This window comes from Cherax quadricarinatus, chromosome 62 (genome assembly GCF_038502225.1).
Source record: "Cherax quadricarinatus isolate ZL_2023a chromosome 62, ASM3850222v1, whole genome shotgun sequence".
NCBI classification, from domain to species: Eukaryota; Metazoa; Arthropoda; class Malacostraca; order Decapoda; family Parastacidae; genus Cherax; species Cherax quadricarinatus.
This window is the reverse complement of record NC_091353.1, coordinates 22,681,027-22,696,634: the sequence shown is the minus strand read 5'-3', so window position 1 is coordinate 22,696,634 and position 15,608 is coordinate 22,681,027. Positions and strand designations below refer to the sequence as shown.

The 15,608-nt window shown below is 39.4% G+C and overlaps 1 protein-coding gene across 1 annotated transcript in view; it reads left to right on the top strand.

Moving 5' to 3' along the window:
• Window positions 1-15,608, top strand: part of Ctf4 (Chromosome transmission fidelity 4) — a 242,784-nt gene that overhangs the window by 118,887 nt on the left and 108,289 nt on the right. Inside the window, 5 exon segments of the mRNA XM_070098498.1 lie at window positions 6,069-6,313; window positions 13,822-13,969; window positions 13,971-14,038; window positions 14,549-14,628; window positions 14,630-14,683. Coding sequence (XP_069954599.1) covers window positions 6,069-6,313; window positions 13,822-13,969; window positions 13,971-14,038; window positions 14,549-14,628; window positions 14,630-14,683 — 595 coding nt within the window.

Below are 15,608 nucleotides of genomic sequence, written 5' to 3'. Positions count from 1 at the left end.
GTGCCAGGAATGTCTGCATTGTTTATTCTGGATCCTATTTTGAAATTGGCATCTGTTGAAATTTGTGTGAAATCAGCCAAATTGCCAATTTCTGACCACTTTATTGGGTAGTTGAAATAAGTGAATGGGCAGTTTCTTGTACTCACTTGACAGACTGGAAGTAAATAAGTTTATTCAGGTATACACAAATACAGTTACATAGATTATCATACATATCAGTGTATGTATAGAGAATCTAGGATAACCCAGAAAAGTCAGACAAAGTGACTTACTTCCAGTACCTGGCTTGGGTTTGCCATGTATGATTTTTGGTAAAAATTTTTTTTCTCGGTTGTTTGTTGGACTATCTCACTGAAACTTCGGCAATGTATGATGGAAAGATGCTTCTTAACGTACAACAAAAATAAAAAAGACGGACGATAAATAAGGGAGTTAACTTCTCAGCCATTAGCCGCTAATGCAGTATATTTTCGTGTGGTTTTTATGGTTGTATTCTCATTTTTTTGGACTCATTTGATAGAATGGAAGATATATTACAAAAATAGACATGATTTTGATTGCTTTCATGACGAAAAGTACTTTGAAATTGATCTCAAAGTAGCGAAAATGTTCGAATTTTGCCGATGTTCCGTGAACTGTGTAAGTCAGGTTGGTTAATTTTGTTAAGTGTATTCTAACCTAACCGCTCTGTAATTCGGCAAGCTCAGTAATCCGGCACACTGCAGGTCCCAGTGATGCCGGATTTGTGATGGAGGACCTGTATACACTAATTGCACACACAATATAGTCACTTAGATATGAAAATAATCTGAGAGTAGGATTTGCCTTATAGCATAAAGTTTGAGCAATTAATATCACTGTAGGAATATTATTTGAGGTAGTTGAAACTAGCAAGTGAGGGATGGCTCAAGGAATTGCACAGTAGTGTAGTAGGAACATACACTAGTTTGTTATTTGTAGTTTGGGAGAAAAGGGAAAATTAGGTATGATTATAAGAGAATTTTAACAAGTGCTTAAGTAGGAAAGAAAAAGGTAATACAGATATTATTTAAGAGTAAGTATCCTATTAACAAATAATAAATTGTGAATTGGGAATCAGGGAAGATAACACAAATTGGGTCACACAAAGAACTGTGTGGGACACCTGGGATAATGAGGTAGTAAATACTGTCTAAGAGGTGATAGTACAGGGATTTGTTCAATAATGACATAATAACATACACTAACGTAGTAAGGATATGGTCACTAATATCAGTCAGACTCTGTAATGTTTGCATCATGAAGGAAGTTTGCTAGTTCATTTTCATTTGTAATGTAGTACACACGGCCTACATTTGTTTTTCTTACTAGAATTTGTCCATCCCATACAAAGCACTGGTGAATTTTGTCATTATTCTCAAGTTTTAGTTTTCTCACTCTACAGGAGGTTCTGTCGTTTTCTCGTGAGACTCATTTATGTATTTATCTTTTTTTGCTTTAACCCCTTCAGGGTCCAAGGCCCAAATCTGAAGTGGTGCCCCAGTGTCCAAGAATTTTCAAAAAAAAAAAAATGTTATTTTTTCTTATGAAATGGTAGAGAATCTTTTTGCGAAGGTAATAAAACAAAAGTACGAAATTTGATGGAAAACTGACGAAATTATGCTCTCGCGAATTTTGATGTGTCAGCGATATTTACAAATCGGCGATTTTGCCGACTTTGACTTCCATTTTAGGCCAATTACATCATTCCAGTCAACCAAATTCTTAGCTATTTTACTAGTATTACTTCTATTCTATCGATTGAGCACAAGAAATCGCCAAGTCAACTGTTTCAACTACAAAATAGTGATTGGAAATTGGTAATTTGGCCAATTTAACACAAAGTTCAAAATATTCCAATTTCAAAATAGCATCCAGAATAAACAATGTAGGCATTCCTGGCACTAAACTAACATTTCCTCGGTTCATTAGTTACGTTTTGAGGCTTTACAAATAAATCCCATTTTTATTTTTTATTTACATAATGAATTTTTATTCACACCAAAAAATAGAAGATTTACTGTTATGCAATATTGTAATAATTGTATAAATATCATCACCACATTTGTGAATGTGTATTAGATCCACCAGCTGGCGTGTATTAGACGTGTGAGGTCGTTTGTTTACTTTTGAACATCGACAAAAATTTAACATTTCCGCTACTTTGAGCTCAGTTTCAAGCCATTTCCAGTGCTAAAACCAATCAAAATCATCTCTATTTCTGTAATATGTCTTCCATTCTATCAAATGAGAAAAAGAAATTGCAAATACAACTATAAAAAACATACGAAAAAACACTGCAAAGTTGCTGTTTTAATCGAAAATCTTGGTTTCAGTTTTTTTCTCTCATTATACACAGTGTGCTGCAGGATTTGTTTTATATGGTGAACACATACCACAGAGATGTATTCTCTCATATCTAGGCCCAAGTGTACCACTCACAGTTTATCAGAGTGAGCTGAGCTCATGACGTAGATCTACGGTTTGGACACTGAACGCAAAGCCGTAGATCTATGGGACGGACCCTGAAAGGGTTAATAGATGAAATTATTAGATCTTTTTTCCTGCCTTGTGTGCGAAATCTGAGCATAACACTTTTTCTACTTTGGTTCCCTAGTAACCGCGATTCTTTTTAGGATAGTCTCAGTTTCTTGGTTTCGTTTGATAGAATGAAAGATACATTACAGAAATAGGGGTGACTTGGATTGTTTTCAGGACTGAAAGTAGGAGAAATGTTAAATTTTTTCCGATATTCCAGAGTACACAAAGGATGTCACTCGTCCAATATGTGTCCAACTGGCCAGTGTAATACACATTTAGGAATACACCCATTTAAGACAGTACTATTAATAGAAAACTGTGTGTGTTTGCAACTTTCTAATAAATGTGACATTCAGGTGCCTTGATAGATGTGCCTTGGTGCCAGTGGGGACTCAATCCAAGGAAATGGAGCTACTCTCCTATTCCTTGTATCGTTTCCCAGGCGTTGTATGGCATATAGGTTTAGCGTTTCCCACTTTTCTTTTTTTTTTTTATGGAATCAGCCATATTCCAGCAAGGCAGGTGACTTAAAAAGAAAAATTAAAGTTTTCCTTTTTAAATTTAGTAATTTATATAGGAGAAGGGGTTACTAGCCCCTTGCTCCTGGCATTTTAGTCGCCTCATACGACACACATGGCTTAAGGAAGGAAGAATTCTGTTCCACTTCCCCATGGAGATAAATGGAAATAAAGAACAAGAACTATGCAGATGGGTGTGTAAATATGTATACATGTACATGCATGTATAGTGTGACCTAAGTGTAAGTAGGAGTAGCAAGATATATCTGTTATCCTGCATGTTTATGAGATAGAAAAGACACCATCAATCTTTCTATCATGTGAAACAATTTAGGTTTCCATTTTACACTCACTTGGCACGACAGTAGTACCTCCCTGGGTGGTTGCTGTCTACCAGCCTACTACCTAGGGTTCCACAAATTATATTATAAAATGATATATAGATTTTGGGGAATCAAATTCAAAATGGGAATTGACACAGTTACTTTTTGCTGATGATACTGTGCTTATGGGAGATTCTAAAGAAAAATTGCAAAGGTTAGTGGATGAGTTTGGGAATGTGTGTAAAGGTAGAAAGTTGAAAGTGAACATAGAAAAGAGTAAGGTGATGAGGGTGTCAAATGATTTAGATAAAGAAAAATTGGATATCAAATTGGGGAGGAGTATGGAAGAAGTGAATGTTTTCAGATACTTGGGAGTTGACGTGTCGGCGGATGGGTTTATGAAGGATGAGGTTAATCATAGAATTGATGAGGGAAAAAAGGTGAGTGGTGCATTGAGGTATATGTGGAGTCAAAAAACGTTATCTATGGAGGCAAAGAAGGGAATGTATGAAAGTATAGTAGTACCAACACTCTTATATGGGTGTGAAGCTTGGGTGGTAAATGCAGCAGCGAGGAGACAGTTGGAGGCAGTGGAGATGTCCTGTTTAAGGGCAATGTGTGGTGTAAATATTATGCAGAAAATTCGGAGTGTGGAAATTAGGAGAAGGTGTGGAGTTAATAAAAGTATTAGTCAGAGGGCAGAAGAGGGGTTGTTGAGGTGGTTTGGTCATTTAGAGAGAATGGATCAAAGTAGAATGACATGGAAAGCATATAAATCTATAGGGGAAGGAAGGTGGGGTAGGGGTCGTCCTCGAAAGGGTTGGAGAGAGGGGGTAAAGGAGGTTTTGTGGGCAAGGGGCTTGGACTTCCAGCAAGCGTGCGTGAGCGTGTTAGATAGGAGTGAATGGAGACGAATGGTACTTGGGACCTGACGATCTGTTGGAGTGTGAGCAGGGTAATATTTAGTGAAGGGATTCAGGGAAACCGGTTATTTTCATATAGTCGGACTTGAGTCCTGGAAATGGGAAGTACAATGCCTGCACTTTAAAGGAGGGGTTTGGGATATTGGCAGTTTGGAGGGATATGTTGTGTATCTTTATATGTGTATGCTTCTAGACTGTTGTATTCTGAGCACCTCTGCAAAAACAGTGATAATGTGCGAGTGTGGTGAAAGTGTTGAATGATGATGAAAGTATTTTCTTTTTGGGGATTTTTTCTTTTTTTTTTGGGGTCACCCTGCCTCGGTGGGAGACGGCCGACTTGTTGGAAAAAAAAAAAAAAAATATAGAGATATTTTGCAGTTTTTGAACTGTAGTATTGACATGCCTCTGGCAAGACAGTGATAAATTGAGTGATGAAAGAATTTCTTCTTTTCTGGGTCATCCTGCCTTGGTGGGAAATGGCCAGCATATTAAAAAAAGTTAGTGAAAGGGTGTGGATTGATTTAACATAAACAGCCTCTCCTTGCTAACTGACGGGGTTCCATTCCTAAGACCATGTTGGTAAATGAATTCGTCACTAAATGAGAAGCATATTATGATGGTAGTGGATTTGTGTCAGTCATCTTTGATATTGTTTTCATGTCACCTATGCATGATTTATAACATTTCTGGTATATTTTTAAATGTTTATGCAGCAGTGTACTGTATATTGTAATAAGCAGGCTAGAGGAAATCAGCTTTAATGTACATTATTTAGGTATGCACACTGGTCAGAGAGCCCGTCGTAAGTCCGAGTCGTCGGTAAACGAGTACATCGCTAAGTGAGGAGAAGCTGTACTTTTTTGTTAATGAAGGTATGAAATTAGAGAAAGAAATATTAGGAGTCAGTTGGTTAATGATGAAATGTGCACATGATGAGTATAGAGTTGTCTTTCCTTGTGGTCTGACTCTCCTTCCACCGCCTCACCTGCTTGGTTAATCTTGACGTATGAGCACAAGACTATTGCCATGTGTTGTAAACTCCAAGCTAGAGTATGGTTCTGCACTTAAGAGTCTTGATGTAGTCATTTATCATTGCTCTCCTGTGGTACCCACAGATGTCTGTCTCCCACCAGGTGTCACTCTCTGCTGCTACTTAAATAACCTAATGTATATATTGGGCAATTTTAATTTATATTGAGCTCTCTTATATAGCTTCTGTATATAGCACAGTTTTTTTAAACAATTGAAACTGTATATGCCAAACACGCGGAAAGTCCTTTATGATATGAACTGTTGAATTAAATTCAAAATTTAATAAGTGCATTGACAGGCCTGTGTGGTATTCGGTTTTAGATGTGCTCTTTGCAGTTGCATTTACAAAAAGAAATTGCACTCTATATAGGATCTTTGTAAGAGTTTGATGTACCATTATGTTCAAAATCAGAATTAAGGGTTCTCCACTGTTCCCTGTTTCTGTTAAATGTACACATTGTGGATATAAAGTCAGTTTGTATAGCTTTTTCTGCAACATCTGTGGTGGCCTAGTTGGAGGTATGGCATTCTCTGGAATACATCTTTAGGTTGTGTGGAAGGTGACCCGGGAGTCCTTGACTACTCTTGCTAGTGATTTATCTTTAGTAATCTGAAACCTCTGACTCCTATTGTTATTATTATTATTTCTAATTTATGTAAATGATGTTTTTTGAATTTTGAACTAAGTTATTCAAATTTAATGTGTCGCCTAGTAAACTGGTAGTGCACCACTTCTCTGGCTGGGGTACCAACAAGGAGTGGTATGTTGATTTGCCTGAGGAAGACATCCAGGCTGTGTGTCTGGGATCTGGCTGGCTTGCCGTTGCTACCGATCGAAGGAACCTGCGCATCTTCTCCACGTCAGGCATCCAAAGAGACATCCTGGCTATCCCTGGACCAGTTGTGTGTTTAGCTGGATTTGAAGATCAGATCATGCTTGTTTATCATGGTGGCATGGGTAAGTGCGATTTTTATCACTGTTGTGGGTTGTCTAACTTGAACCTTGGTTTTCTATTTTTTTTTTTTTTGTGCTTGTGCATGGGCAGGCATGTGTGTGCCTGTCTGTCTGTCTTGTTGCATACATGTCTTATTCCTACAGGGAAACACTCAAGACTAGTCACAGGTATATTGTTATACTATCAGTTGTAGACCATGTTAGACCAGTCACAGGTATATTGTTATACTATCAGTTGTAGACCATGTTAGACCAGTCACAGGTATATTGTTATACTGTCAGTTGTATACCATGTTAAACCAGTGGATGCTAATAAATTTTTAAGTAGACACAGTGTCAAGCAAATTAATATACATAGGGTGAAGTTGCTGTTAGGAACAGCCTAGTTGGCCAAGCAGTTGCAGTATTTTACTCGTGTATAGATAGCAGTTGAAAGAGTGATGGTGACTGTGGTTTCTTCTTTGGTTATCCTACCTTGGTGTTGAACAGTTGATGATGTTTACAGGTGATACTTGACATACGATGGGGTTACATATGGATGAACCCATTGTAAACTAAAAATATCGTATGTCGAATATAAATACAGCCTCTCCTCTCTTAGTGATGACAGAGAGTGCAACAGACAAGTGAGTAGCAGCAGCAACACACACAGCAAGAGGCATTCTTGAGCTTCCCAGTGCTTCGGTTACAGCCCAAAGCTGGGGTGACTAAAAGGATTCTGTAGTGCTTGCTGCCTTTGCACCTCCTGACATTGTCTGCTGCTATGTAGCTGCCATGCCCTTTGAGCCCAGTGTGGGTGGGGTTTGTGGCAGCCCAAGGTGCCTAGCTTCTCCCTCCAAGCCCTGTGGAGTGGGGAATGACAGGAGGACAGCTCGTCCCAGATGAGGAGGTACGAGTACCTCCTCCCATGGCAGACATTGGTCTGAGACATTTCCATGACAGGAGTCAAGGCCGGCCACCTCTTGAAAAGGCCCAGGCCGAGATTATACCGGCAGTCTACTACCTACTTACCACTTAGTGATGTACTCATTTACTGACAACCAGACTTACGATGGGTTCTCTGACCAGCATGCATACCTAAATGATGTTTATTAGAGCTGATTTTCTTATTCTGTTTATTACTATGTACAGTACACTATTGTATGAACATTTAAAATTATACTAAAAATGTTATAAATGGTGCAAAGATGACGTTAAAACTATATCAGAGATGGGTGACACAAACCCGCTTACTATTACAGTGGAACCTCAAATTTCAACATATTACTTATCGAACTCTTCGAGAATCGATGTTTTTTCAAGCCAACTTTGTCCCCATTATCGAACCGCCGCTTTTTTCAACCGCTGGTACTGGGCCTGTTGCCAGCCCGCCCTGTCTCGCGCCTCCGCCAGGCGCTGTGAGCCAGTCTGGTTTTGTTGATGCTTGAGTGAACACTAACCTGCACTCATTCAAACATTTTACGATTATTTCATTGTGTTTAGTGTTTGTGGGACTGAAATAAGTTACCATGGGCCCAAAGAAACTTGCTAGTGGTACACCCTGTGGTAAAGAAAGTGAGAAACACCATAGATGAAGAAGGAAATAATACAGAAGTATGAGAGTGGTGTGAGACTTGTTGAGCTTGCCAGATGTATGGGACAAACAAGACATTAAATTGACCCTAAAGAGAGTTCTGGGGGAATCAATCCAATATCTAAGCTCCATAAGCCTTATAGGTAAGGCTTGGGAGGGAGTGACTTCCAGGACTTCGAACCTTCTTGGGGACAATTGGCCAGATTGTATCCAAAAGAAGGGTTTGAGGCTGACCCTGACCTCTGTCCCTGACCCAGCTGACCCTTTGCCTGTTGTGGACTCTATTGTGGCATTGGGGAACACCCTGGGGCTGGAGGCTAGTGGCGAGGATGTGGAGGACCACATGGAAGAGCTAACCACTCAAGGGCTGGAAGAGCTTTTATCTGGAACAGCATCAGACCACAGCTGAGGACCTTGCTTCAGAGGCGGAGGAAGAGGGAGTGGATGAGGTGCCTTCTTCAAAGATTAAGAGATTTGAAAGCAAGTGGAATGATGTCCAAATATTTGTGCAGAAGTACCACCCTGAGCAAGCTGGGAAAAGCCATCTTTGCAAGAAGTTCAATGACAGAACCATGTCCCATTTTAGGGGAAAACTTAAAGAGGCACCAGAAACAGAAGTCTGTGGATAGTTATTTTTTGAGACAGAGGTCCAGTGATCTCAAGCTGGTCCTAGTGGCATTAACAGACAAAGAAGGAAAGTAACCCAGAGAGGGCTTTGATACCTAATGTCCTCATGGAGGATTCTCCTTCAAACACTAACCACCACTCTCTCCTCCTCCCTATCTTCCAGATGCCATCACCAATCTTCAATAAAGGTAAGTAAAATGTTATTTGATGTGTTTGTTTAAATTTATTAATAATTGTACACTATATTTGTTGTGTGTATGTAAACTATAATTAATCACTATAAAATGTAATTTTTTTTTTTGTGAATATTTTTGGGTTTCTGGGAATGGATTAATTGTATTTCCATTATTTCTTATGGGAAATATTGCTTCACTTTTCAAACTTTTCGAATTTAGAACTAGCTCATGGAACGGATTAAGTTTGAAATTTGAGGTTCCACTGTATAGTATGCTCCTTGCTTAGCTTATGCAGTTCCTTACCAACGTGGTCTTAGAAACAGAACTCCATCATAAGTGAGAGAGGCTGTATGATAAATAAGTAAATAAATAACTACTGTCATTGAGAAAGTAAATAAAATAAGGACTGTAATAAATACCAGTATTAAGAGTAAATGAATATAATTTTTTCCATAATAAATGTACAGTCTATAAAAAAGGGGGCCCCAAAAGGATTTTAACTGCAAGAGGGTCATTGTTATGGAAATGATGGGGTATCAATAATTTTCCAAAAAATAATGGAAATAAATTAACCGCAAGACCCCAAAAAGTAAAAAAAAAAAATTTACCATAAAATGTTAATTTTTAATACACACAAATAAAAAAGGGCAAAAGTTACATGAACTTACCATTAAAATCTTGATGATTGATGGGAGGGGAAGAGGGGAGAGAGAGTGTTAGTGTTTAGAAGGGGGAATCCTTTTAAGACTTGAGGTCCTTTTCTGGGGTTTTTTCCCTTTTTCTTTTAATGATGGGACCAGCTTCAGAGTCAGGGATTTTCTCACAACATATCTGTCCATAGGGCCTGCCCCCGCCCTTTATGACTTCCTAAAGTGTTTCACAACATTGCGTGTACGGGGCCCAACAGGGTTTGCAAAGGTGTGGGGTGTTTTTCATCCATGAAGGTTTGCATTGACTTTAAGTTTTTTAATTTTTAGTAGGCCTTCTTCTTTTCCTTTCCTTCTGAACCGTTTCCCTTTGGTCGGCCTCTTTTTTAAAATTATCAAAAAATTTTTTTCCCCTCCACCCCTCTTCCCATCCCCCCCACAATCAACCCCATTTTAATCCCTGGTTTCATGGCATTCCCTTTAGGGTTTCAAAAACCCTTTAAAATTTTTTCAAATTCCCCGTCTTCCAACAAAATCAAATTTCCCTTTGACCCTTCCCCGTTACCAAAAGGACTTGGTTTTTAAAGGCCCCCCCAAAAACCAGGGGGTTTTTTTTTTCCAAGCACCTTTTTAAAAAAACTTTTTTAGTTTTAAGTTTCAAAACCTGCTGGCCCAGGGCGCGGGAGAGGAGTGGTTTTAGGAGGAAAAAACTTCCCCTTAAAAATTTCCCTTCATCCCCAAAAAGGGGGTTTTCCCCGCCACCCCTTGGGGATCCGGGGGCATTTTTAAAAATTTGGGGGGCATTTGCCCCCAATTTTCCAGTTAGGAATCCAAAGGGGAAAAGGGCCGGTGAACCCAGTCATAGAAAAATTAGTGACCATCCCTATTTTTTGCCCCCAAGCACACACAAATTTTTTCCTGGGGGGAAATTTTTGCCCGAAGGGCCCGGGGAAAAGTTTCAGGGGAAACACTTTTTTTTTCCCATTTTCAAATTTTCCCAGTAGATTGGAACTTTCAACAAAGAAAGCCCCCCTTTTTTCATAGGCTCCCCGCCCCGGGGGGCCCCTTTTCCCCCTTTTCAGTAATGTGGGTGTTTTTCCATTTTTTTCCCAAAAACAGGCCGCCATCAAATTCATTTGGTTCGGTTTTTCCAGTCCTTCATGCCCGGGTACCCCAATTTCCCTGCACATTTTTTCCCACCCGCTTTGTTTAATGGCACCAAACCACCTTTTTTCCATTGGGTTAGCCATTTCGCTTTAAAATTTCTTTCAAAAAACCTTTTTTTCCAAAAATTTTCATCAATATCACTAGGGCAGGCTTTTTTAATTTAAATTTCATGCAACTTCCTGTTTTTTCGTTTTATGACGTTGAGAGACCCCTTTTTTCCTTGTAGCTGCCATTTTTCCACAAAATAAGGTTTTCTAACCATTTTCCCATCACTTGCGATCTCTGTTTCAAAACACATTTAAAAACCTTTTGGCAAAAAAAACAGCTTTTGATTTCTGTTCCCCCACAATAGCATTTATGGTTGTTTGGGTTTTTGAAAACCCCGGCCAGGTGGGGCGACACGCACTCCACTTTTCCTACTTATAAATTTCTCTTTCTTCACCTCTATAGAATTTCACCCTTATTGCTGGGGGGTTTAAATTTTTAGCTTTTAAATCATTTACTTTTTTTTGCAGATAAAATCCCCAAAAAACACTGTAATAATAAAAAATTTTCCGTTTGGGGTTTTGATTTTAAAGCTGAGGCTGGCTGGAAAAAACACCCGGGCAAGGGGAGGCTAAGGGCGACATTGCCGGGGGCCTCGACAAACACCCGGTGAGGGTTTTTTGAGCTACAGGAAAAAATTTTTGGCGAAAAAAGGGACCCGGGATTTTTAAACGTTAGGGATGCCAAGGGAGGGGGTCCCCGAAAAAAAAAGTTTGGGCAGTTCTTAGACTTTATTACTGAAGGATGATTCAGTACAGACATGAGTTAAATTGGGGGGCCAGATTTTCCCACCAATAAGGAGCCACTGGAAAGCACACCTGCCCCTGAAAAATGTTGTCAAGCATACAGCTAACATTAATTTCACAAAGTCAAAAATTGTAAGCCCAACCATGGGGAAAAGCAGGATATTTTGGTACAGTAAACCCCCCGCATACCGGGATCACATAACGAAATCCGCATACCGCTTGTTTTAAATCAAAAATTTTCCCTGGGACCCCCTTTAAAAACCCCCCCCCCCAATCCCCTGAAAACCCCCCAAAGGCCCCTCAGCCACCCCAAATGTGCCCCCTCAAAGGGTTTTCCCGAGCCCCCCTGTAACACCCAAACATACAATCGAATATTTTTTTTATTACAGTGTTTTGGGGGATTTTATCTGAAAAAATGCCCCGGGGGCCCAAAAAAGCCAAAGTCCCAACCTTAAAAAATAAGGGTGGGGGAAATTCAAATAAGATGAAAAAAGATAATTTTAAGGAAAGGGAGTGGGGACGTCGAATTCCTGGGTTTTAAAGAAACCCCAATAAACCCATCACAATTTTTGGGGGAAAACCCGATAGGCAATCAAGGAAGTTTGTTTTAAAAAGGGTTTTAAACCCTTTTTTAAAAACAAAGATCGAATGATGGAAGATGTTGAAAACTTTATTGGTGGGGGAAAAAAAAACACCCAGCGGGGAAAGCCCCTTTCCGGCGATCATAAGCTAAGAGGTTGAAGGATGAGGATTTAATTAAAAAATGCCTGCAACTAGTGCTGATGGAGGAATTTAAGGCCAGCAAAGGGGTTTGAAAATTTGGCAGGAGTGGCATACATAGGGGAAAAGGGCATGGGAGGCTGTTTGACCACAACGCAGCTGAAAAATGTGCAAAAACAAGAAGAATAGACAAAAAAGGGACTGAAACCTGAAAAAGTGTTTAATTGTGATGAAACGGGGGCCTGTTTTGGAAGAAAATCCCAAAACAGGACCTACATTTTGGGGAGGAAAAGGCACCCAAATGTTTATGAAAGAGGGGTTTTATTTTGATGTTTTCCCAATGCACTGGTGATTGCAAAGTAATTTTTTTATTATTATCACTCAAATTTTTAACCCTTTAGGAAAAAGAATGTCCCCAGGAGAATTTGGGGCTGTGGAGGGCAAACAGAAGGCATGGGTCACTGGGATTTTTTTTTTATGACTGGACCCCGGGCATTTCCCCCCAAGGGAAAGATTAAAACGGGAAAAAAAATTAAAACCTTAATGCCTCCTGGTGTTGGGACAATCCCCGGGTCATCCCACAGACGGCAGGGTTTTTTATGGGGACATGAAATTCATTAAGGGGGTTTTGCCTCCTAATACCACCCCCTCCCCTGCCCCATGGACCACAGGTTATTGCAAACCCAAAAAATGTACACAAAAAACCTGTTTGAAAGGGTGCTTTTTTGGGCCCCGAAACTCAATTTACTCCCCAGAGAGTTTTGGGAACACTTTAATATCCTCAATTTTGGGGTAAAACCCAAAGGGGTTTGGGGGGGAGGACTATGAAATTTGAACTTGGGTTAAAAAAACCGGCCCGAATGTGTGACAAAAGGGGTTTTTAAGGGGAGGCTAACCCTTTTAGAGGATTTTGGCCTTGGGGGAATCCATTGTGGCATTTAAAAACCTTTTGGGGTTGTGGGGGATGGTTTGGGAAAAGTTGGTGAGGAGGGAAAAAGGGAAAAACTAACTAATGATGAGCTTTTATAGATCAACTTCAAGAGCAAGAGGCCAACCAAGGAAACTGGTTCAGAGGAGGGGGGAGAGAAATTGAAGGGTTTACCACAAAGGGTTGGGGGAAATTTTGAAAAAGGGGTTTAAGTGCAAAACCTTTATGGATGAAAACCCCCCAAAGAAATTTCAAACCGTGGTTGGAACCTGTACACTGACAATGTTTTGAAACACTTTTGGGGAAATCAAAAGGGGAAAGAGAGGTAAGGCCACTGTGGACAGGGTATGTTTAAAAATAAAGAAAATCCAGGACCTTTAAGCTTTTCCTAGTGGCATTAAAAGAAGAAGGGGAAATAACCCCAGGGAAAAAACCCCACACCCTTTTTAAATTTAATGGAAGGACCCCTTTTTAAACAATTTAAAACCCCCCCTCCTCCCATCCCATCAAATCACCAGATCTTCTAAAGGAAGTGTCATGTAATTGTGCAGTTTTTTAGTTTGTGTGTATTAAAATTAAAATTTTTGTGGTAAAAAAAAATTTTTTATACTTTTGGGGGTCTTTCAAGGATTAATTTGATTTATTATTTCGGGGAAAATTATTCCCCAAAACCGATCATTTTGAAACAATGGCCCTCTTTCACGGATTAAAAAACGGATGCGGGGTCCACTGTAAGGTTTTTTAACAAACCGCTGTCTTTTCACTTTTGATAGGGGACCCAAAAAAAAAACTTTTAAACATCCCCACCCATCACCGTTCTTCCAGAAGGTTCCGGACTACAAAGGGGGAATTAAAAAAATCAAATTTTTTTGGGGTTTTTAGGTGTTGGGGGGGACCGGGACCCCGGGAAAAATTGTACTAAACGGAGTGGTGGTCCCACCCCGTGCCTGGGGTCATGTCCTGTTCCCCTCTCACCCCGGTCCTTTCCCAGCTTGGGCGGGCCCGATGAAGGTACCCCCATTTTGGAAGACTGGCGTTGCGATCATGCACTTCCCAAAATGGTATAACTGGGCAAATATTCCCACACTAAGAAACATGAGGTTGTAATTTTTTCTTTTAGTACAGTGTATGCAATTAAAAAAAAAGGAAAATTTATAAGAATTAAAAAGGAAAGGTTTTTAAACATTAATTTAGATACACAATAATCTGGGGATAAGAAAGACATTAAAATGTTTTTCGACTTGGGAAAATTTAAATAGTCCCCACAGAAGCATGAAGGAAGGGGGCCAGTATATATACGAGAGGGGGTAGAACCTGTCCTTTACTTTAAGAGATTTGAAAGGGAATTTTAAAAGAGGGTTTACTGAGATGCCCTCTCTCAGACAAGATCTATCTTTGAAGATGTTTTTGTGACTTCAACTTTTTTTTTTTTTTTTGTATAAAAAAATGTTCAGAAAATTTACCCTTTTAATAATTTGAAAGCAGAAATTTTGAATGAGTATTGGTTTGATGTGGATAATTAGTCTTTTAGAAGAAATTTTGGAAAAACCACTGATTTCTAACGGAAGTCTGTTATCTTAGCCCAAAACCAATTTATTTTACCCCGACCCGTGGGGGAAAAGCCATCACTACCCCCTGTTTGGGGGGGAAAAGGACCAAGGGAATGCACCAGCAATTTTCCCCCTGAATGGCAGCGGACCCACCAGTTCTACCCAAGCCTCATGTCTCCATAATTAATATACAGGTACTCTAACTTGTAACCTTCATGTGTTTCTGTGTGTGAGAGAATCAACAAGGTTGTGCAGAGTGATTATGATAAAAAGGGGGGGTTAAAATTTTAAAAGTTGGGGAAAAAACACTTCCAAAAGTTAAGATTTTTTTTTTTGAAAATTTCATCTATAAAAGGGGTTTCTTTTAGTCGAATACAAAGGCAGCATCTGGGAGAGAGATGTAAAGATGGGTGGGGACTATGGAGCAGGGCTTCTGGTTGAGGGACGACCATTCAAGATTTGTCTTGGGTGATGGATGTTTATATCATCTTTATATCTCTTTTTGTTGCCTCTCGTATTGATGAAGAACCCCTGTATAGAATGAAAAACCCAAAAAGGAAACTATATAAAAAACTAAGGGGGTCACCAAATAGAATAAAAAGGAAAAAGGACAGATTTGGGAATAATTATGTCTCTTTTTCAAAGAAATAATAAGACAAAAATCATGACAGCCATGAGGATGATGGGGTGGATAATGAGAACTTTCAAAACGGGGAAAAATCGAGTGAACTTGTCAAATCATTTCCCCGTTTGATGGCCCTGTTCAGCAGGAGAAATCAGAGCTTAAAAAAATTAAATTTTTAACAACAGAGCCAAAGTATTTAAATTACTGGAACATTTTATTTAACATGTACTCACTGGAGAGAGAGAGAGAGAGAGGGAAAAAAAAATTTGAGATTGAGATTAGAAAATTGAGAGAGAGAGAGGTTGAGAGAGAAAAAATTGAGAGAGGAAGTTTGAGAGAGAATTGAGAGAGAGAGAAAATTGAGAGAAAAAATTAGAGAGAGAGAGAGATTGAGAGAGAGAGGGGAGAAAAGGAGAGAGAGAGAGAGAGAGAGAGAGAGATTGAGAGAGAGAGAAAATTGAGAGAGAGAAAAATTGAGAGAGAGAAATTGAGAG